General features: G+C 40.5%; 1 protein-coding gene across 2 annotated transcripts in view; it reads right to left on the reverse strand.

Annotated features, from left to right (window-relative positions):
- negr1 (neuronal growth regulator 1) overlaps positions 1–23,505 on the reverse strand; it is a 165,906-nt gene that overhangs the window by 68,697 nt on the left and 73,704 nt on the right. For both annotated transcript variants that reach the window (XM_085433304.1, XM_085433305.1), the window contains exon 3: positions 16,005–16,130. In XM_085433304.1, coding sequence (XP_085289430.1) covers positions 16,005–16,130 — 126 coding nt within the window. The remainder of the gene's footprint in view (positions 1–16,004; positions 16,131–23,505) is intronic.

Consider the following 23,505-nt stretch of genomic DNA (forward strand, 5'->3'; position numbering starts at 1 on the left):
CACAGAGGTGGGCAACTGCAGGCCTCGAGGGTCGGAGTCATGCAGGTTTTAGATGTGTCCTTGATCCAACACAGCTGATTCAAAGGCTAAATTACCTCCTCAACATGTCTTGAAGTTCTCCAGTGGCCTGCAGGACACCGGCCCTCGAGCCTTGGAGTTGGACACATGTGAACTAATCATTTGATTCAGGTGTGTTGACCGAGGGTCATAGCTAAAATCTGCAGGACACCGGGCACGTGAGGGCTGGAGTTGCCTACCCCTGCTCTAGCAGAACCAGGGTCAGGGACAGGAAACCATCTGCGTGTAAAGGGAAGGAGACAGGACGAAAGACAATCATAAATCTACATATGAATCTGCAGTATAAAAATGCCGCAGATTGGTTTTTAAGGGTGTGGAATAACACCTCAGCCTTTTAAGATCCTCTTTGTAAAAGTGTTGTACCATGTTTTCATAATCGGTCAACCACATTCTCTATAAATATATATTCTTTTTAAATAAACCTTTTTGATCATTGAAGTAAATATTTGAAAAAAGCATTTACAACACTTCAAAATTAAAATTGAAAACATAGGAAAGTGCTTTCTTGAGTCAGAACTGTACCTGCAGTGCTGTATAGCTTGTTAGAGCGCAGTCTTTCTGCACCTCCAGATGATGCTATCGTTTGACCCACAGGTTCCCATCCACACAACGTTTATTTTCCTTTGCAGAACGGCACTGAAAGAATCTTTTGTCCCATCCAGCTACTGCAGGTTTCGCTGTGATGCTTTTTTCTGCTATGGACTGTTGTAAGAGTACAGCCTTTTTCCTTTTTTGCAGTGACGTACGCTGTCAACAATTTACAGTATAAAACAATATAAAAGTGGAAATGTGAGTCTTTTACAGTCTCTTGCAATCAGTCTCTTATACAGAAATGTGTAACTTTGTTGAAACTGATATAAGCCACACAGAAAAAAGTGCAGCTTTTTGCTCTTCAACAACTTTTTCAATTACTGTCTACAAAACCTTACCTGCAGTCAACATCAGAAAATACTTGAAGAAACTGTTGTATTGACAACGTGACTAATCGTGACTGTAAACAATGATGTAAAGATAGTTTGCTTTGTTCACTGACAAAAGTATTTACATTTGAGAGATAAATTAAGGCAGGTTTGCTTGAATTGTTTGGAGAATTCTTGTAAACGCTGAGGATGATTTGTCTAGTATTAAATGAGGCTGTTGTAATCTGTCTGATGTCAGATTTTCCAATGCTACTAACAAGTGTAGCTTTCCTGGTAAGCAAATTGATGCAGAATGGGTCATCTATGCTCGGTTAGTCACATGATATTAAAAAAAAAAGCGTCTGACTTTTCAATGCCTCCAGTTAACCGCTTTGAAAAATGACGACCTCGCATTTATTTCAGTATTGACACAGCATAAATACAACCCACAGCGAGTTCAATATCACTGAACTGTGAGTACACAGAGCAGATAAAAGAGGCAGTGAAGACTTGGGATATGAGAGCAAATTGGAATCATTCACAACAGGAATGAGACATGATGTCAGTCTATATTTAATCATAGAATCCAGGTGAAACTGCTGTGGCTTAATTATGGTAAATGGAAGGCAGTGTGACTGGTCACAGCTAGTGCATTACAGATGTAGTCAATTAATGTGATGATGGTTCAGTCCCACTAAGCTCTATAGCCCCACAAGCCCAATACCACCATCATCTTTAAGACTACATAGACTTAAAGGCCGGCACTGATTTACTGGAGCTTCATTTAATCAGTTCTGGAATAGCACCTTTTGTGCAGGTAAAATGTAAAAGAGTTGCAGACTAATGCACAAAGCAACACTCACATATGAATGGTGAAAAGAATAAAAATGCTACCAATTCAATTAAAAATACACAAAACAGATAAAAGCAAATAAAATTGATCTCAGCAGGCAGGGACATGACTGAAAAAGGAAAAACAGCAGGAAAGTGTACAGGGAGCAGAGAAGGTCTGGAGCCCCTGTTAGTGGGCTGTCCACAGTTTTAGAGAATGAGTAATTATACTTAAAAGCATTAAAGCTGGTAGGCAGCAAGCTGGTGTCCATCCTAAATGATGGCAGTAACTGGTCTCTGGCATTTATCAACCTGCTGGTTGTTTTGATTCAGGTACCCTTCTATCAGGATTCGGAACCATCGGGAAAACAAAAAACTTAAACAGTCACAACTGAGCAGAACTCACACAAGGTTCAACACGGGCGATCGTGGCTCAAGAGTTGGGTGTTTGTCTTGTAATCGGAAGGTTGCCGGTTCGAGCCCCGGCTCGGACAGTCTCGGTCGTTGTGTCCTTGCGCAAGACACTTCACCTACCGCCTGCTGGTGATGGCCAGAGGGGCCGACGGCGTGATATGGCAGCCTCGCCTCTGTCAGTCTGCCCCAGGGCAGCTGTGGATGCCACTGTAGCTGCCTCCACCAGTGTGTGAATGTGAGAGTGAATGAATAGTGGTATTGTAAAGTGCTTTGAGGGGTTCCAAAAAGCGCTATATAAATGCAATCCATTATTATTAACACAGTCCAAAAAAATATTGCATGCACACAAAACTGTGTTTTAAATGGGCAGCACATTGAAGTGCATTGTGATCCACCCACATAATGCCATTCTGGCTTGCCGTGCGGTTACCATTAACAGTGATTGCACCAGTAACCTGCACCAGTGTGGTTGGGAATTGCTCTGCTTGAGTGGTACCATGACAGTTAAATGCTGGGTTATTCTGGAACAGCCTACGTAATTTGAGTTTCCAGATCAAATGCTACCAGACCACACTGATTTCACCAGATGTCATCTGTCTTACTTGCACCTTGCTGGTTTGGAACATCTGACCACAGAGATGAGGCTGACTGTGAAACACTTGAGACCCTGCAGTGAGATGGCATTGATACACTGATAAAATAAAAATTCATAATTATTTGAAACCACCAGCATTGCTGGTGCCAAATAGCGAGGGCATAGACGTGCAATAAAAAAAATTGTGGGCGTGACCTCCGCTGAACACAGACAAGCACCTTTGTGGGCTTTTGGAAAGGAAAAAAAATCTTCACGCGCTTCAGCCTAGAGAAGCAATCGAATGCTATCCATTTCACATGAGCAGATCACAATAATGAGAAACAGGTGTGAGTAATAATGTCTCCCACGCTCAACAGTACCCTTTAGTGATATACACAGGTGGCATGTAGGCTTCCAATTAAACTGACGGAGCTAAATATTCCAGTTTGCGAGTGTTCATAATTCTGTAGAAAATATGCAGCCTTGTGCTGATTCAATGTGAACATAATGACATCTCTGAAGTTATCAAATGCTAGCAAACCCGGTCAGGCAAACCAAATGGAAAAGGATGGTCATTGCTACTGTTACATGAGTTTTCCCATGCCTAACATAGCAAACACTATCAGCCTTTTGTTGTGCTTATATATCCCACACCCCTGTCTTTGCTATTCATCCAACAGTGTTTTTGGTGTACTTTGTTTTTTTATTGTTGGATTTTCTGAGCTGCACAAAGACATGTTCCTACTACTGGATGTGAGCGGTCGCTTGAACAAGAATAAACTATTTAAAAACAAGATCAGTGTTAACCAAGAAATCAAAAGCTAAATTTTTATGAAAGCTAAATTCCTGAATCAGTTTCAAAGAGAAACACATTCAGCGCTCACAGTAATAGTTATCCAGTGATCAGTTTAATTCAGCTCAATTCTAGGTCTACACTATCACGCAGCAGAAGTTGAGCAGTAGAGGTGTTCGTCATTTGAAGTAGAGCATCATTATTTGCAGCAAACCTTTTTGGTACCATCGATGTTAGGATTTCACTCATTTGGTGTGACCAGGAAGGACAAAATTAGAAATGAGAATAAAATATGAGAGCATGAGGGTGGGAATGGATGTTTGTGTCTGTGTGTGCCTGTATGTCTGTGTCTATATCAAATCAAATCACTTTTATTGTCACATCACATGTGCAGGCACACTGGCACAGCACATGCGAGTGAAATTCTTGTGTGCGAGCCCCACAAGCAACAGAGATGTGCAAACACAACAACACAAACGAGCAAAATACAAGAATGGCCAACCTGAAACTAATAAATATATGTACAATATATAATAGTGTATGCATTTCTGGATGTGTATACTAAATATTTTCCTACGTGTGTGTGTGTGTGTGTGTGTGTGTATACACATTTTTACAAATTAAATAGTAAAAAAAAATAAAAAATAAAAAAAAATAATAATAATAATAATAAAATATATAAAATATACAGAGTTGAATATGTGCAAAACAAGTGGCATTTATATACAGTGTGGAGTGCATAATGTTGAAGTTCCAGTAGTGAAGCTGAGGTGTCTATGACGTGTTCAGCAGTCTGATGGCCTGGTGGAAGAAGCTGTCTCTCAGTCTGCTGGTACGGGACCGGATGCTGCAGAACCTCCTTCCTGATGGAAGCAGTCTGAACAGTTTATGGCTGGGGTGACTGGAGTCCTTGATGATCCTCCCCGCTTTCCTCAGGCAGCGCTTCCTGTAGATGTCTTGGAGGGAGGGAAGCTCACCTCCAATTATCCGTTCAGAGCACCGCACTACTCGCTGGAGAGCTTTGCAGTTGTAGGCGGTGCTGTTGCCATACCAGGTGGTGATGCATCCAGTGTCAGGTTGGGTATCAGACGGCACCTCTCTGGGGACATCTCAGGCCCTCCAAGGTTTGGAGGCCTATCTCCCCCCACCACTTCCCCTGCCAGTGGCAGACGCCCTCAGACATCGGTGCGTTGGTGGTTCTTTGTGTCCGGGGATGGGCGTCCAGGTACACACCGGCTCCTGGTGGCTGCTTGTCGGGGCCTGGAGCCTGGGGCTCGCTCGGGCCACTTCGGGGGCGGGGTGCCCTCGGCCTCTCGGCCTGGGGCTCGGTCACTCTGGCACAGCTGGCTGCCGGCGGAGCTCACGGTCGCGTCACTGCAACCCCCCCTGGCTTCTGCTCCGCGGCTGCTGAGTGAGCCCTCATCTGGGACTCTCCTCAGCTCTTTCTGGGACAGTGGCGCGGCTGCCCCTCTGTTGGTCTTCCTTGGTCTCTTGTGTTCTGGGGGCCTCTGGATGTCTGGAGCCTGGATCTCCTCCATACCTGCTTCATGCCCTGGAGGACGGGGCTGTGGCCCCCCCACACCCTCTAACAGATCATTACATGAAGGAACCTTTTAAAAAAAAGCGCGTCCATGCTCACAGGTGTACACACGGGTGATCACACCCACAAACTACACCCTTTTTGGCTCCTACCTCAAAGCACACTGTGTTCTGTTGATCTTATGTGCTGCACAATAATGTTTAACATTTAGTATTTACTGTCATATTCCCATATATCATCGTGATGTTGTTTATTATATTGCTCTATTTTTTCTGCTTGTTTTCTCTTTTTTCTTTCTCAACAGGTGACCCAGGTGATTGATTTATGTATGTTTTGTCTGCTTATTTTGTTGGTTTTTGTTTTTTGCCCTTTATCACCGTTCCTCTTCCCCGCTGTTTTTCTTTCCCTCTTTCTTTCTCCCCTTTCTTTTCCTCAGCCAAGTCTGTCCCGTATTTAGCAGGTTAAAATAAAATAAACAATAAAAGGTAGAAAAAAAAAGAAAAAAAAAGAAACGAGAATAAAAGAAGGACAACTTGGAAGATGGCAACTGGTGAAGCTGTCGTCTTATAGCTCTGCCCCGACTCGCCGATAAGAAAGACTCATGTATGGAAGTACTTTGAGGAATACTTTAAGGTGAATGACTGATTTGCAAAAGGTAATATGCAAGCATTGCTAGATCACAGGACGAAATACTTCCATTTCAGTGAAGCTTTTCTATTTATGTATTTTTATGGATTTCTTAAATGTTCTTTGACCAACCTACGTAGCAATGATCCAACCACATCACACCAAACTCAGTCTGAGTTGCCAGCAGGTACAGTATGAAGACTTGTATACTTCTACTACGATTTACAAAAGAACATTAACAATATTACAGAACGTTAAGAATGAGGCTCTCCCTGTTCCTGCTGCCAAATGAATTTTCACACCAAAGCCACATTATCTTGTGAATCTGTAATAAAAGTGATCATTTGCGTGAAATGACTGGAATAGTTTGTAGTACGAGAAGCAAAAGAGCAGATAAACAAAATAAAATCACATGAAAATAAACAACACGTTGTCTAAGATTAAGACCACTGGAGCACAAAGTTGCAGCGGGCATTTACAGGAAGATTTGCTGCTTTTCCCCCAACATCATTCACATGTTAACTTCAGAATCAGCAGATGTGGACTTACAGTTGAACAAAATATTAATGCAGATCCTTCAGAAACAAATGGACAAATTTCAGATTTAAAAATCAGATTATGCTGCAGTGTATTAGTAAATGAACTCCAATATATTATTTCCATGCAGGATCCACTTGCACCAGGCTGCAAATTGTGTTTCTATTGATTTAACCAAGACGGGGCCTTTTCAAAGGTCAGAGAGGCCATTAGGCAGGTATCCCATCCTTGATATACATTTTGGAGATCATTTTATGTCCACTGCTCAACTAATAGACAACACAGAAATAAAACAATATATCCAAGCTCTAGCGTTGGTGTAAGTAATGTAAAACTGTCAAGGGACGCAACATAAGTTGCATGTGAGCGCATGGTGAGAGATATTCGAGAAACTGACAGAGGCCTCTCTCACCTGAGGGAGATGTCACTCCAAGCAAATTAAAGAAATCACAGCAAGGTTAATTCCGTATTCAGTGCCAATCCTGGCTAAGTGCCGATGCGGTAAGCAATTTCCCACATTGTGTAGGGGAGCTGAGGGTACACTTCCTTCAGGGCTGCAATACACAGATAGGGCAGGCATCGCTGAAGAATCCATTATAGCATAGAGCAGCATTTTCTACATCAATTTATCCTTTAAACTCGTGAAAATGGAGAACAACCCACGCCGCTACATTGTGCACTGGTGCCTTCTGGCCCCGACTCAAGGTGTGGGCCAGAAGTAGGGGTAGAATCACACCGTGTGCAGGGCTTGTCTGAAAAACAGGCTGTTAGTCTACCTTGATACGTAACCCCTACCCTGCTCCCTGGCTGCCAATCTGAGGCCGTTAAAATCCAGAGTGGAACTGGGCCAAAGGAGCCTTAAGTCATGTCTGATTGGATGTGCTGCCACCTCCGTGACCCGTAGAATTACCTCACCGCTACTTTCTGTGCTGACATATTTAGCCAAATGCGCTGAAGGCAGTGAAACACAATTTCAGGTGCTGGACTGGTTATTGGTTATTGGAGTGTGTGATTACACAATAGCTAGACAATGCTGAGAGTAACATACATCATTCAGAAAATGAGCGACGAGACAAACAGAGTGGTCTCGGGAGAAAAACAAAATAATTAGTTTTACAGAGAAAAATCTTTTATTTATTTAGTGAATTAGCAGATTTGTATTCTGCTTGTGGCCAGGACGAGGGTGTTCACACACAGATATACATGTGCGTGCTCATGTGCATTACTTGCACACTGTGTGTGTAAGTTTTCCTCCTATGCTAAGTTCTTTGTGATGAATAACTGAGTCTCGAGTCCCCCTTGTTGAACTGTTGTCTGCTTAGCAGAGCTTTCACGGCAGAAGAAAGAGCACAGTGGAAGAAAAGTGCTAAACTGCTAGTGTTTCCTACACAGATTATATTTGGAGAGGCCACCCAGGTATAAAAACGATTGCCCGGGAAGTAAAATCTGCGTATGGGAAACGATGATTAGGCTCCAACAATTTGCAGAAGTCAATAAAATGTACCACAGAACAGCACAATTAAGAGATTTATTTGTTTACTTAATACGGCCTGGTAAGCTGTGTGTGTTGTACCAGATGAATCCTTTTATCACAGAGGGTTTAGGTTAAAAATAATAAACACTTTTTACTTTACAATTAAACCGGAACAAGCTGTAGTGTCCTGTTGTGTGGAGTCCACACCACAGCTAAACTGCTTATTGTTTAATTAGCTGTCTCTGTCACTGCAGAGCGTGGGACCGAATCAATCTGTCGAGCTTGGCACACACGGACACTTAACAATGAAATGAGTGTGTTAATATAAGGATAGAAAAAAGGATCATATTTTACATATTTATTAAGAATGGAAGGCTTTTATGAGATGTGACTAAAATGCAAATTCAAAAGTAACAAATGCAGATGTCTGTTCAGAAATAGACACAAGGTAATCACAGTGACATAGTAATCCAATTTGAAAGAATCACTGATTACAAATGATCTCACCAATGACATCTGCGTTTGGAAAAAGAAAGGGTCAATTAGGGCGTGGAGTATACTACAGTGTACATACAGTACAAGGCTCATTTTCAAAAAGGCTCATTTTCAGAGTTTAAAGCAAAAAAAAAACCAACTCTGGGAGCCTTCTAGGGGCCAAGAATGTGAAAAATTCTTCTGAGCTTCAATTAGTCAGTTAACTGACTGAAAAAAGGATAAATATATAACTGATTAATCATCTAGATTCCTCTAAGATAGAAAGCCAACATTCTCTGGTTCCAACCTCAATTCAATTCAATTTTATTTATCGTCCTCCATAATATACTGGCTGTTTTTTTTCTTTGCATCTGTAAACTCGACATGTTTTTGCTAATCTATTAAGAAGAAAATAATACACTAATCAGTAAAGACAATGGTCGGTCTAAGTATATTAAAAGGCACTGCTTATATGTGGCTTTCAACTACATGTACCATTAAATAAAGTAGTAGTGTGTAACAGTAGCATAGCACCGTGGCAAACAATCTAGTAGTCATCGTGTTAGGGCCACTACAATAAACCACGAGCCCATTGAGCACCTCTTTAGTTAGCAACACTCAGTTCAACAGCTGAATGGGGAAGTGTTAGACACGGCTCCTGCTGCTGATACGTGAAATTTGAAATGCAGTGCCTAGCTCTTTATCTTTCACCTCCCATCGTGTTTAAAGCATGCCCAAATGTCAGCCCTTGAACTGCAGATCAGTTCAATGCAAACTATGACAAAAGAAACCTGGTTCTGAATGAGAGATCCCAGGTGAGCAGACCGACAAACACCTGCTAAGCCTTCCTTAAAGAGCTGCCAAATTTCAGCGTGACATGACAGGCACAACTCTAGGTTCACAGCAGTGATATAAAGTCAAGTTTGAACAATTCATCACACTATTACATGCTAGAAAAACACTACAGCTCATGCTATTACCAAAAAGTCCCGTTAGATCTACTTTTAACAGGCTGCAGTACTCACAACATAGTAAGCTGTGTCTGCAGAGCGGACCTGGGCAGAGGAAAGCCCATTGGCTGTCTCTGAGTGGCCTGTACGAGGTCAATGGAAAATTAGGAAATACAATACTACAAAATACAATTGAAAATGAACCCAGAATGGACATTGGTATTGGTATTTTCCCACCAGACCTTGCTGTCAAAATCAATAATAAGAATGTAACACATTGTTGATGTTGTTACTAAAACAGTAAACAGTGGCAAGGGGACAGGAGTCAGTTTGTTGCTCTTTTGAAGGAGCATGAGACCGAACATGGTGACATAGGCTACAACGTAGCTGACAGGTGGTTTGGCTAAAGGGCTAAAATGTGCTGGGGACCTGAGAGCAGAAACTCAAGAGTTTTGTGGGAAGAAAAATGAGGAATTTGTAAAGCTTGAATTTGCCGTTCCTCACATTTACACCCCAGACAATGAACCTGATTATTTTACACTTACTTAAGCTTAAAACAGACTACTCCTTGTTCTCTTAAACTCTTAAACTACAAGAAAAACAGCAAAGACCGCTCTGTATGGAGTTAAAAATCTAACATTTTGCAAAAACATGCACATTTTGTTCACAGTTGTTTTTGCCTATATTGATTAATAATGATAAAATATTGGTACTATTACTATTCCTTCAATTGTAACATCTACTCAGTTGCAGCACAGAGATAAAATTAATATTGAGCAAAATTAAATTCTGCTATTGGCGTGCCTCCACAACAGTCCCAATTTCTCATGTGGCCCTATGGGAAAATCGGAGGACGGAGGATGCTGCTACCTGTTTCTTTACAGTGTGTCATGGAGAGATCATGCACTTACACTAAATGAAAAGGCAGAGCACATATAGCATTTGTACATGTACAGTAGTAGCAGGGGAAGAGAGAAAAACGCTCCCAACTGAGTCCTATCATGAGAAACAATCAAATATGCGTTCTAGTATTCTAGTCAGCCTTTTCAAAGGTCACACTTCTATCCCATGGATTCAAATCTCAATGGAAAAGGCTTATCAAAGCAATTTTCCCAGCCATCCAGCCATCCGCACAACCAAACCAGATTGAAACAGACTACATTAAAGGCTTTTTTACCTCACTTTCTGTGACCTATGAAAGAATGGTGAGGAAACAGCACCAGATTCCATATATAGGTAATACCCTGAGAAGCAGCCATGCTGCCCCAATCTATCATGAGATTAGCAATGAAGTGGGTAAGTGAAGAGCTAAATTAGCAAAGACAGAGTTGCTTTTGGAAATACTGCAATGACATTTCCTGCCAAAAATCTTTCACTTGGTTTAAACACACAAGTTGATTCAAAACAGTGTTTTAATGACACTTAAAGGGTGCAAAGCCGAAAGCTGATCAAACTGATACACACTAAAATAAGCATCTTGCCACTATGTTTCTGTTTTTACTGAACTGCAGCCCTGAATTAGTTGGGGAGAAATCCTTGCTCAAGGGCACATCAACAGTGCTTGATAAGAACAAGGGAAGCATGAAACATGTAGCTTTCACCAAAGGACAGAGGGCATGTGTTTTTAGTTATAAGCACCCTTATCATGCAGCAGTCCTCACAACCTCTTAAGGACTTCACTGTTAAGCACAACTTTCTCATGGCTAATTAAGCTATTACAGAAAAAGTCTTTAAAAACATTAAAGTCCACACATATTTGCTCTTCTCATAGCACGTCAACAATAATGATCAGTGTTTTTTCAAGTGCCTGCTTCAGCTCTCTCTAATGAAGAACATGCACTAACTTTCTATGAACCGATTTGAGCCAAATTATCATCTCAATAAACTGTTTATGGCCACACTTCACTGGATTCACAAAGTTTATTATTAGCTTGCACTTTGCTGGTTGGCAGGAAGGGGACAGAGGGGAAAAAATGCAAACACAAAACAGTCAGAGTGGGAATAGGAACCTGACAGTCAGTCAGAGCAATTTATCATTCTGTCAAACTTCACTGACTGCTGCAGCAGAACCATCTACAGTGCAAAAAAATCTCTGCCCACTACTCCAAAATGACTGAGTGTTGAGGAGAGGAAGGCCAGAAAACTATACCTGACATGTAGAAGTGTTTGTTATTAAACACACCTGCTTGGCTTTACGTCAATGAGGTAGCTAAAATAGCAAGAAATTTGTCCTGCGTCTGTAACAATCAAACATAACAGATAAACCATTAGTGTGATTTGTAAAACATGTGCTTTAAGAGTTAAAACACATTAAGTTTTTTCTTTTTCCCCCGCCAGCTCTATCTACTGATAAACGAGTTCAGGATGGTCACTAGCTAACCAGTACACTTCCAGTACACTAACCAGTACACTTCCAGGGTTGTTCCTGTCCCAGTATAGTCCTAAACATGGCAGGAAATATAATCATCGTGAAATGAGTCCATGTTGCATTGTTTGATGGAAATGTATTCCTATTCCTGTTATTTGTGACTTTTATTAAATAAATTAGTTTACACGCAAATTCAACAAAACACAGCGATGTGGAAAAGAAAAGAAAATGCAACATTATCAAAATTATACATGAGTTATAGGATAAAAATAAACAACTATTCAGTAAAAAAAGTTTTAAAATTGTCCCTGGTCTTTGTTTGTTTTTTATGAGGGAGAGCTTTTTACCATCTGGCTCGTTACAGTCAAATAACCTTATTTAACAGGATATACTAGAATATGTTTCTGTGCTTTATTGATCAAAAACGCACTTGTTATTTATACTTTACATTGCTGCAGCAGACAGTTTCACCCTCTGTCAGAACTCCCTTTTCTGCTCCTCAGACGCTTCGGTTTGAACAGTAGTTACGAACATAACCAACATGGATCGCTAAAGAACGCTAACAACATGGTACAACATAACAATAAACTTTAGCGACATGCGACTTTCTCACTGAGAAGTCATTGTTCATGTTAGTAAAGCCCAAATGGATAAATAAACTAATTAGCATTATAATGCAAACTCCTTTATAATGATCCTGCAGTGTCTGTGGAATCACACTGCAGCTCCAAATTGGTAATTAATTTCCTCTGCTTCCCAAAATAACTCTTGTTTACAAGCAGCCAACCTGCTGCAACTGTCTCAGCAATAATCCTTGCATTCAGTTTTTTAATGTGTCTATAGTATTATGTAACAAAGCATGCATGTACATACTGCAAATAATAGTTGGTGTGATGATCACTGCAGTGAGAAGCATAGCAAATGTAAGGTATGGTGTGCTGCATCATTACAGTAACGTTAATGCTAATTTACCGACATCAAATGACCTGATTACAGATGTACGCCATCTATAATCCAGATCCCTTCCCAGACGCCTTGACCCCCACTCACATGAGTCACATGATATGGTGGGGTTCACCTGAAACCTTGGCTGATTGTGACCCACACCTGTTTTTACACCTTGGCTCATGTGATTAGGCAGAGGATCAATAGGGGGTTCATGACCCTCTTAGGGACACTCCCAATAGGGCTTAAAATCTGGGACTCTCCACCAGTTACGCTTAGAACTGAAGAAGCTTGTCAGATGAAACATCTTCAAGAAACTTAAAGAAGACCAAATGTGTTTCTTTCCGAGCTCCTTGGACTTCGACAAAGAAGCAAAGCAGAACCATGACGAGACATGATGCCACTGTCAAAAATGTGGGATTTAAGCCATTTACCATTGTTACCAACTCTGTGGCCATAAAAAACTCCCCGAGACAGCTCTCCTTGAACCTGGTTCTTTACAATGAAGTGCCTTGAGCTGACTGTTGTTGTGATTTGGCGTTACATTAATAAGACTGAATTAAACTGAACAGCTGTATTTGCCACAACGAACATCTGATCCATATGAGGCTCACGGCCCACTTCATTGAGACTACTGAACTTCATGTTCCTTTTGGTGCCACTGGAGAAGAAGCAATTATAGTCTAGATGTAGTTTTTAGATTTTATTTTGCACTGATGGCATTTTTATGTTTTTGTAGCTGATCATAGAATTTTAGTTTTCAAGTTTGTTTCTGTTCTTCTGTAAAACTTGAATCTTTTCAGTTTCAGTTTAGTAGATGTACTCGTGTTGTTTATTTAAAATGTAGTTGAACATTGTTGTCATGAATATATATGAACTTTAAGCTTGTCAGCCACAGTGACTGGACACATATTGTCATATGTATCCATAATGACTGACATTAAAAACGTTTTTATAAGACGTTTTTCCATATTGCCAAGCCCTAACTAAATCTTGCCAAGCATAATTCACAAAAGATTGATTTTTTTATTACTGTATTTTTTATGTGTGTGCTGCATATTTGTAGTTTTTATTTTCTACAAGCATGCTATCTATTCACAAAGTCTCTTAAATAAGCCTCTTGGATGGAAAGAAATCCCCCAACAGTCCCCAAAGTTGCCCACAAAATGTTCCCAAGTAAAAAGAGCGATTGTTATGATCATTTCAACACGTGCCAAGGCTTACTTTACATGTCTAGATCCCCATCTGTCTCATTTTATAAATGACTTAACAGAGCTGTAGTTTTGACTATATTTATACCCTGGAAGTAATTACCTTATACGTGCAGAATTCATGAATCAATTTGCAATTACAGTCCCAGCACTGTTAGTTTTTAAAGTCTGCTGCTATTTGACAGATCATTCACAAACGAGGTAAATATTCCCATATGCTCTGATAGCACATTCAAATTGGCCATGCACTGGTTAAAGCATGCTCTGCATATCCAAGGGATTTAATGGAATTCCATCGATAGGTAATTAGCCTATTACAACCTTTCAGTTGTACCACATCCTTTGGTCAAATCACCCTTACTAGAACTGACTCAAAGATCCCATGGCAAACGGCTTCTTTTCTGATGTGCTGGGAGACAGTCTGTGATTACATTTAGTCCTGGGCCCTTTCATTTGACCAGCATATCATTTCTTCCCTGGCATACTTCAAAGTGTGGACACTTCAAAGTAGAATGAGTGACTGCCACTCGGACTCTGAGGATGGCTCTTTTGATCATCCTCTGAAAACTCCTCTAATGCAATCAGGGCAAGCACGCCAGAGAGAAGGATTTGACAGCCATAAGATAAATGCAGTAATCCTCATAGCTATCAGATAAGCACAGCATGCTCTAATCCATTAATATGAAAATGAGGGAGGACTCAAAGTGGCTGGGTGGGGGCTTCAGAGCAACAGTTAAACACTTTGGAATAAGTCTTCAAAGGAAGGATTCAGAATTTAAACTATTTAATGATCTGTGTGTGTGTGTGTGGGGGGGGGTGCCCAGGATAACAGCTTCCTACATCATAACACTAAATTATTTTGTTAATGCACTTACAAGGTGTAAGAGCAAATCTGATGTCTACCTGCAGTGATGTGAGTTAAAGTCTTCCAGCAACTCTTGAGTAACCATCAACCTGCTTTTATAGCAGTCCTCAGTTTTAACCTCTGCATCCTGTTTTATTACATTTGACCCTGAGTTTCTGTTTATGCTCTCCTGTTATTAAGATGTTTGTGTTTACGGCATCGTTCAGATACTCTATTATTCTAGTCTTGGTTATGGTTATATTGAGTCTTTCTGATTTTACTTTATGTTTCCTACTGATAGCTTTCAGTTTTGCAATCGGCTGGTTTGACTCTTACTTTTGGTAGTAATAGTTTGCTCAGTGTTTTTCCTGTCGTCTGTTCTCCCTGTCTCATTTTTCTCGTGGTGCCTGGTCCACTGTCATTGACTCTGACTCTTCTTGACTCTGAGTATTTGTCTTTATTTTATTTTGAAGGTTTTTTTTTAACCTGTGTCTCATTCCTATTGACATGAAATGCATTATATGTTTCCAGGATAGTGCTCTGATAAAGGTCAAAAAGACTGACGACTCCATCAGATCACCATCTGGAGTATGTAGGGGACCAGGGAGAGACCACCAACCAACCTTCACACAGCAGTAATGTATGTCAGGTGGTACAGTGTGTTAAACTGTCAGAATTCAGCATTTAGCGTTTGGTCAGATGCTGCGAAAGTTTTAAATGTCCACAAAATGCAGCGATTAGCGTCAGATTGCAATTGTCATGGCTATAATGTTAGCCAGTGCAAGCATGCCTAACAATATATATGGAACATTTTAGCCTTTTGACCCATAGCCTAAAATTCTTAGCCCTTGCAAACATTTTACAATTGCAATGCTAGCCTGGAAAAGAAATGACAATGTGCCACCTCCTCCTTCTTCAGCATGTAAGAATAGACAAGAACCCTTGTAGGCGTATGCTTTCTCTGTCAGAATTGCTGCCTCAGTGCATACACTCCGTACACTACCTATGGTACTAAAAAAAAAAAAAATCCCTCTTTCAGACGTTTGGAGTTGGAAGAAACTGTAAGTATTGGTTGTAGTGGGGTGTGTCAACGTGAAGTCTGTAGCTGCTCATTTGCTGATTGCTTTAGTTGTAAAGGTAGATGCAGACTTGGCTTCTGTCTGTCCCCCAACTTTGTTTTTTGAAGGAACTCAGTTGTTCCATCTGACCACCTGCTCTTCTAATGCAAATCCATCCAATCACATTTATCTCCTATTCTATCTCTCTATCCTCTTGCTATTTCTTTATCTGCAACATTACTAGAAGTACTCTGTCCTGTTCATACAATCACCTATTGATATTTTCCGTGCTTCCCCATTACTGCTTTCTATTCAGCTATCCTTCTATCCATTTATCCATCCCTTCATTCATTAGCATTGGGTATGTGAGAGGTGATGTGAACTCACCTAATGGGGTTATGTGTCTCCAGGTAATGGTTGGCTCAGGTTTCCCACTGGCTGTGCAGATGAGAGACACATTGCTGCCCTCGTTTACCGTGATGTCAGGGGAAATGTCATATATCTTGGGAGGAACTACAAAAAAAAAGAAAAAGAAAGGAAAGGGAGAACATATAAACAAGATTAGCATTTCAAAGTGAATAATGATTCCTCCAGCAATATCATCTATATGTACGATTAAATTAGAGAGGAAATCAGTGTATGATGAATAATACAGTAAGAACAGTAAGAAGAATATATGTTTCGGTAAATGCTCCTTCACTTTACTGTTTGCATAAATCCCACATTACATGTCATATTCAGACCCCATGAGTCTGACATTGTCACCTTGTTAGATATTCAGAGTGGGCATAAGGGGAGTGTGACTTTCCCCTTGGCAGTTACTCCTACTCAACTGCATCAGTGACTATCACAGTCATGACTGAGGCTACATTGGGTAGTGCACACTTAGTATAGGTTAAGCAGGTTTAAACAAAGAAGCAGACAGTCGGATCAAAATAAACGGAGGCACAGTATAAGACAGGCTAAATGTTAGCGGTGGAGGAAAGAAATGAATACAGCATAGCATGCATGGTGATAGTGTATTGTTACTGGGACACCAAATATCAATATTTTATTAAACTGAATATGAACAAGAGGGCTAATCTTATGCACCACCATCCTGAGATAACATAAGCTAAATAAACTTGACAACCTCCTAACCTCCTCGGTGTAAGCTAATAACTCCATTCCATGAGTAAAAATAGGATACCAAATCTATTAAACTAAAAACGAAGAAATATTTGATATTCTGTGACCGAGGGCTTGAGTGTGTTGCACACTCACGATACTTTTTATCCATAAGGCGATTGCACGCCTCACAGGAGGACTTTTCTGCAAACAGTCACAGTCTGACTTGCACTGATTGCAATCACTCAAATTGCCAATATGTTGCCATCACACTGAATGAGTCTTTGTCACTGAGTGCAACTCGAGGGGACTCGACTCAACTGACCACCAGCTGGTTGTACATTAATATAGAACAGGAAGGTTGCCCAGCACAAATGTGATGGTTAAAATGGAAATTTCTGTTAAATGCAGATTTAACACCATCAGATATGTAATTTCTAACAATTTATCACAGTTAATTGCTCTATTATAGAAAACAAATTCCATGTAATTGCCAAATTGACCGCACTGAATTGCAGACTGATGTCAGACTAAGGCTAACTCCGTCTTATGTTAACATTTACAGCAGGCTTTAGTGTTTGGTATTTGACAAGTCTTTCCTGGCCTATCCTGTCAAATAGGGGTTGATGTAGGAGACGCCCTGTACAGCTCACCAATCAGAGACAGACAATTAACGTCAATGTGTTTGTACTGGAACATGGACACTCCACACAGAGGGGCCCCAGCCAGGAGGCTAGTGGATCTAAACTAGCCAAATGGGGCTATGAGTCAACACTTTGCCCATGATTAGCTCACCTCTCGCTAAAAAGAATCAATCTGGCAACTTATTGTATGACATCCTCTGTTGTATAAGTATATTGAGGTCCCAGTATATGTATATCGAAATATGGAAATAATTCTTAGATATTTTTACAAAAACATGAACAAGCTTTAAACAGATCTTGTCTTCCTAGAATCACTAGTGTATAACATCTGTTGGCGATATACTGATATAATGATTGAGGGTAAACAGAAGTTAACTAACGTGCTCTCACAGCCAGAAAATGAATGACAGCACAAAGTGTGGCTCAACTAAAAAGTTTTAAATGTGAATAATAATTGAATACACTTTGACACTTTTTAATCACAGACACTGCGACACACTGCAGATAGATGTCTCCTAATGGCTCATGTATCACGGTACCTTTGTTACTTTGGGAAATACTTCATGATGGTATTGTAAGTTACTATGCGTAGCCCCTAAAACCAAACTCCCCAAAAGTAAGTAATTCATAGATCTGTAGCCGGGCTTAGAGGGTGTTTATCATCAATTTGGGGGAAAAAAAATATATTGACGGCAGCTCATGAGAAGTCCCCGCTGGACATCACTTACACGTATAATTGGAAAGTTTCTGTGCACTTAAATCCTCTTGGAGCTTTGATGTTAAAAGCTTCGGTATTTAGGGTGTTCAAAACGCAGAGAGAAACACATGAAGCCATCCACAAAGGCCTTTGCACGCATTTGAATAAGCACACATGCAGGTACATGTGCATGTGCGCACACACTGCTGCCAGCTTATGAGACACTATTTTAATCTGCAAGATTTGAATCTCAGCGGGGGCTTTTCTGCAGTGGACTGTGTTATACAGTAATGGATTCTCACTCATCTGGGTCCAACTATTCAACTATTCTACCCTCTGATCCTGCCTGATGCCTGCTAAAAAAACAACAAAGGAAAAGTTGATTCAACAATGTCTAGAGTTCCCCCCTTTAGGCCCACCAACACATTTTAGTCACATGGTCTTTTGTGTCATTGAACTTTCACTTCAGCATCAATTTCTCCCCTTCACTCTGTTATGAGTATACAAAGGGCACTGCAAAGAATTTAAACGCAAGCAAAACCTGCAACTTATAAACAATAAATGAGTTTCTTTAGTGCACAGAAAACAATCTGTGGCTTGGACAAAGTAAAAGTATAAAGCTAATAACGGAACTCCGATGACCAACATTAAGGCCATAAACAGCATGCTATAACTTTAACAAGGTTATATGTGTCCCACTTGTGTATTAAGAGCGAACAGCCAATCGGTTTTATAACTCTGCGATTTAAAGGAAACAAACAGCACTGTATGACTCACAAGTGGTACCACCAACCAGCAACCTGCACTGACCCAGGCATAACCAACCAATGAAACAAGGGAATGCCCATGAAAACATTTGCAGTGTTGCTGTTTTTTGTTGAGGGATGATAGGCGTCGCTTTTGATCAACAGATCTGGATCTAAATGAGATGAAAGTGGCGGACCTTCTGTGGGAGAGGACCGGAGGCGATGTTGAATCTAGGTTATTGCTTGTCAGACTCCTTTGTTTACTTGCTGTAGGACCCCAGTGTTGACACATCTCCTCAGTGTCTGATAGCACAAAATTGAAAATGTTGGGGTTGTCTACTGATCCTATCTCTCTTTGGCAGGGACTGAGAGGTTTTCAAAGGTTTAGATGAAGAGCCCACAGTTTTTCAGCTCAGAGCTGCTGTAGCACAGTGGCTTTACTGTATAACAATGCTTGCTCCAGTTAAGAATAACAACCGATGCTGTGAAACAGAATAAAAGATCAATAGGTACCAGTCAAACTTTAGACACTGAGTGAAAAACTTTTTATCATTATGGCGCTGCGGTATCTGAACAACTGAACAGTAATTTATTCACCAGACAATAGTCCATGTTTTCGATTCATGCCTTTTAAATCTATTACAGTAACTACCCGAAGGCTTTTTTATAATTGTAAATTTGCTCTAATACCTCTAGTATGGAGGGAAAAACTACTATAATGAATAATTAAATGTATACAACACTGAATGCATTCAAGTAATATATTTAAAAAATGTAGGTACATATGATTATTTAAAGCCATGATAAGAAGAAGAAAGAAAGCACATCCTCTTTCAGTTCTAAGGTTTTACATATCAAGACACATGATACAAATAATTTGATAACTACAACCTCAGATCAACTCCAAAACATGACATACTACATTGTGCCATTATTTATTTAACAGAAACTAAGCCAAATGCATAAGCATAAGTGTGTGCAATATTAGATCCACCCTTACTGCTGCTTTAGGAATTAAGAGGTTAAGTAGCAGCCGGGTGGATTAACTGATCATCAGCAAGTGTGAGCACCTCTACAAAAGGAGACGTTTTGTCAGTTTAGTGGTCTGGAGCACTCAGGTGCCTGTTAACACAATGCCAAGAAAGAAAGACGTCAGCGATGGTCTTGGAGAAGCAATTGTTGCTGCCCATCAATCGGGCGAGGTTATGAGGCCATTTCCAAACATTCTCAAGTGAGAAAGATTATTTACAAGTGGAAAACATCCAAGACAGCTGCCAATCTCTCCAGGAGTGGACATCGCACCATCCCAGCAAATTCATTCAAGTTCATGACAGTACAATTAGAAACAGACTGGATAAGTATGGCTTGTTTACAACGGCTGTCAGGAGAAAGCATCTTCTCTCTAAAAAGAACATGGCAGCACAGCTTAGGTTTGCGAGGTTGCGTCTGAACAAACCACAAGACGTCTGGAACAATCTCCTTCGAACAGACGAGACCAAAGTACAGATGTCTGGCCATAATGCACAGCACCACGTCTGGCAAAAACCAAACACAGCCTATCAGCACAAACATCTCATACCAACTGTCAAGGAGGGGTGATGATTCGGGCTTGTTTTGCAGCCACAGGCCCCGAGCACCTCGCAGTCACTGAGTCCGCTATGAACTCCTCTGTATACCAAAGTATTCTGGAGTCGAATGTGAGGCCATCTGTCAGACAGATAAAGCTTGGCTTGAACTGGGTCACGTAGCACCAGCAGTTCTACAACTGAATGTGAAAAAGAAAAGTCAGTGTGTTATCCAGTCAAAGTCCGGACCTTGAAATCCTTAGTGAACTGAATTGACACTGTAAAGAGGAGTGGGCCAAAATTCCTCCACAATGCCTTTGTACAGAAAATGATTGCTTTTGTAGAAAACTGGTTCTATAAGCTTCTGAATCACAGGGTGCACTTCGTTTGTTTGGCTTCATTCTTGTTAAATAAGGTGTAATATCACAGGTTGGTGTTTATCTGAATTTGTATCTACTTCATTTAAAAAAAACTGCTTTTATTATGTCCTGACATGTAAAACCTGTATTTACATTTGCATTAATTATTCTATGTAATCATCATTGGTTTTGAATTTTAAAAGCATTTCATCTTTTATCTATTTATTTTGGGAACAAGTTCCTTTGTATTTTCCTGGTTTATTTGCAAAAACTCCATTTCTGCTTAACTATACAAATGAGCGGGGGTACCACTCAAAATGCGTAATAAGGTCAACTCTTCACCTTTTGGTGTTAAATAAGTTAAACTCTTATCACGGACAAATGGGGAAATCACTGAAAGCATGTGTCATGTTTTGTCTCACTACAGCGGCCCCTCAGCGGCTTTTTAAAGAGGCAGATATGGGGGAAAGTTTGAATAACTGCAAATTTATTTTAGTTTAATAATGCAATGCTGCTATTAAGTATGAAGTGTTTATTGTGTAGGGAATAGGAAATGAGTGATAGCGTGACAAAATATGATTTTGCCATCTGTTGTTTCTCCTGTACAAAAAAAACTAAAAACTAAAATCCTAAATAATATCTTACATGTTTTTTATTAAGTGGGAGTCTTGTTGCTAGGTTACAGTGCAAAGACTTTGCAATTTGTGTTGCTGAGGGGTCCGTATGATGGACACAGGACTGAACGGGTTGTGTATTTGCCTGCGAGTACCTTTTCCTACAAATGTTTTAGTGACGAAGCTCGTATTAACAAGAGCACGAGTCTCATACTGACATGTGACTCGTGTTAATACAGAAAAACGTTTGTACGCGTCGGTGGTAACTTATATGAATATATAGCTAATGACTTTATTTTCTTATTGCTACAGTCAAAAGAAAGTTGTTATTTTCATTGATGCCATTTATATTTATTATCTCTGGACCATCCTGTCCTTCAGTGTGCATTAGAGCCCAATGACATACCAGCTGATATAAGGTATCTGCAATGGCTGATCAACCAACATTTAAAAAGTTAGGAGGATATGACAGAAACACCCTTCAAATGCTCCATCGACACACATAACATGCTGTAGTTATGAGTGATAGACAAGTAATTCGTTCACTCTGCATCTTACTTGTTGGAAACGCCTGCCACAGTTGTAACCCGAGTGTAAAATCCAAGACTTGGTGTGACAATAAAAGATTATCAAAGGTTTTAATTTTAAAGATTTAAAATGCATTTCATATTTTTTGCAAGGGTGCATAAATAGCTACACAACGTAAACATGAGGGAAGTTTATGTTTCATGTCTCTAATAGAAAAATATATTGAACGATATATTGGATTTTTTTAATATGAGTTTAGATATTGTTCTTCAAAGTCCTATATAGGTTCGACTGCACTGTGTATAGGGCGGCACGGTGGTTAGCACCGTTGCCGCACAGCAAGAAGGTCCTGAGTTCAATTCCAACATCAGGCCGGGGTCTTTCTGTGTGGAGTTTGCATGTTCTCCCCGTGTTTGTGTGGGTTCCCTCCGGGTACTCCGGCTTCCTCCCACCGTCCAAAGACATGCAGCTTGTGGGGATAGGTTAATTGGATAATCTAAATTGCCACTAGGTGTGAATGTGAGCGCGAATGGTTGTCTGTCCCTGTGTGTTGGCTCTGTGACAGACTGGTGACCTGTCCAGGGTGTACCCCGCCTCTCGCCCTATGACAGCTGGGATAGGCTCCAGTGCCCCCCGCGACCCTGAAAAGGATAAGCGGAAGCGAATGGATGGATGGATGCACTGTGTATATGTGGAAAGCATAAAAGGAGACGGGCAAAGTTCCATAACCTTCCATGTGCATGCATAAAAAGCTAAAGATCAGGACAGAGCCAGTCAGAGTAGCCTCCAATGGTAATAGATGAAAGTAGCTGACCTCCAAAGCAGCAGAAGCACAGCAAATACAGTCAAGCTAAAGCATTTTAAATAGAATGCCTGATGTGGGCTGGCACTGAGATCTTCTTATCTGGTGAGACTATAGCTCAACTTTCTTTGTGGCCCATCTGGATTCATGTGGGTGAATGCTGTAGTGGATATTTATGACATTTTTGCTTTTATTAGAAAAGTGAGAAAAACAAAATAATGGACATAGTGACCATGAGGACACCCACCAATAAGTGAAGTCCCTTTATGAAGCCTAAAGCTGAGAGTTTTTGAAACCTGGACCCGAAGAACAGGCTAACGAGGTGTAATTGACAAGTCATTAAATAATGTGCATATTCTTGAAAATCCTCCTCGCCGACTCTGAGAATGTCACAAAAGGGACAATTTCCCTGCTCAACTCAAGTGTTTGTGCAACCAAAAGAGTTGCTGGCCATTAAAAAGCAGCAAATGACATGTAGTAAAGCTCCAGTCTGCAGGAATTAAACTGGACATATATTATGGGTCCCAGTCCCACGACTACTTGGCTGCTCCAAATCAGCACAAACGTAACCATCCAGTGAGGTTAATGATTGGAATGTGTTATGGTCCACCATCATCTTATTTTACAGCACAATAGATGTCTCATAACATAGTAATGGAGAAACATGGTGCAAAAATGTGCATTCGGAAATACAGCATCCAACCACAGTGAGAATTTTCTACATTTCTATCTTTATTTTTTACACAAAAAGAACTAAAAGCCTCCTCCAACAGCAGTGATGACGATCTTCCTCTCTGAGGTAAAATGACACCACGGATTCTTCAGG

Source organism: Copadichromis virginalis, linkage group LG15 (assembly GCF_057382275.1).
Source record: "Copadichromis virginalis isolate Kocher_CV1m ecotype Utaka linkage group LG15, C_Virginalis_male_GT1.1, whole genome shotgun sequence".
In the NCBI taxonomy this organism is placed as follows: Eukaryota; Metazoa; Chordata; class Actinopteri; order Cichliformes; family Cichlidae; genus Copadichromis; species Copadichromis virginalis.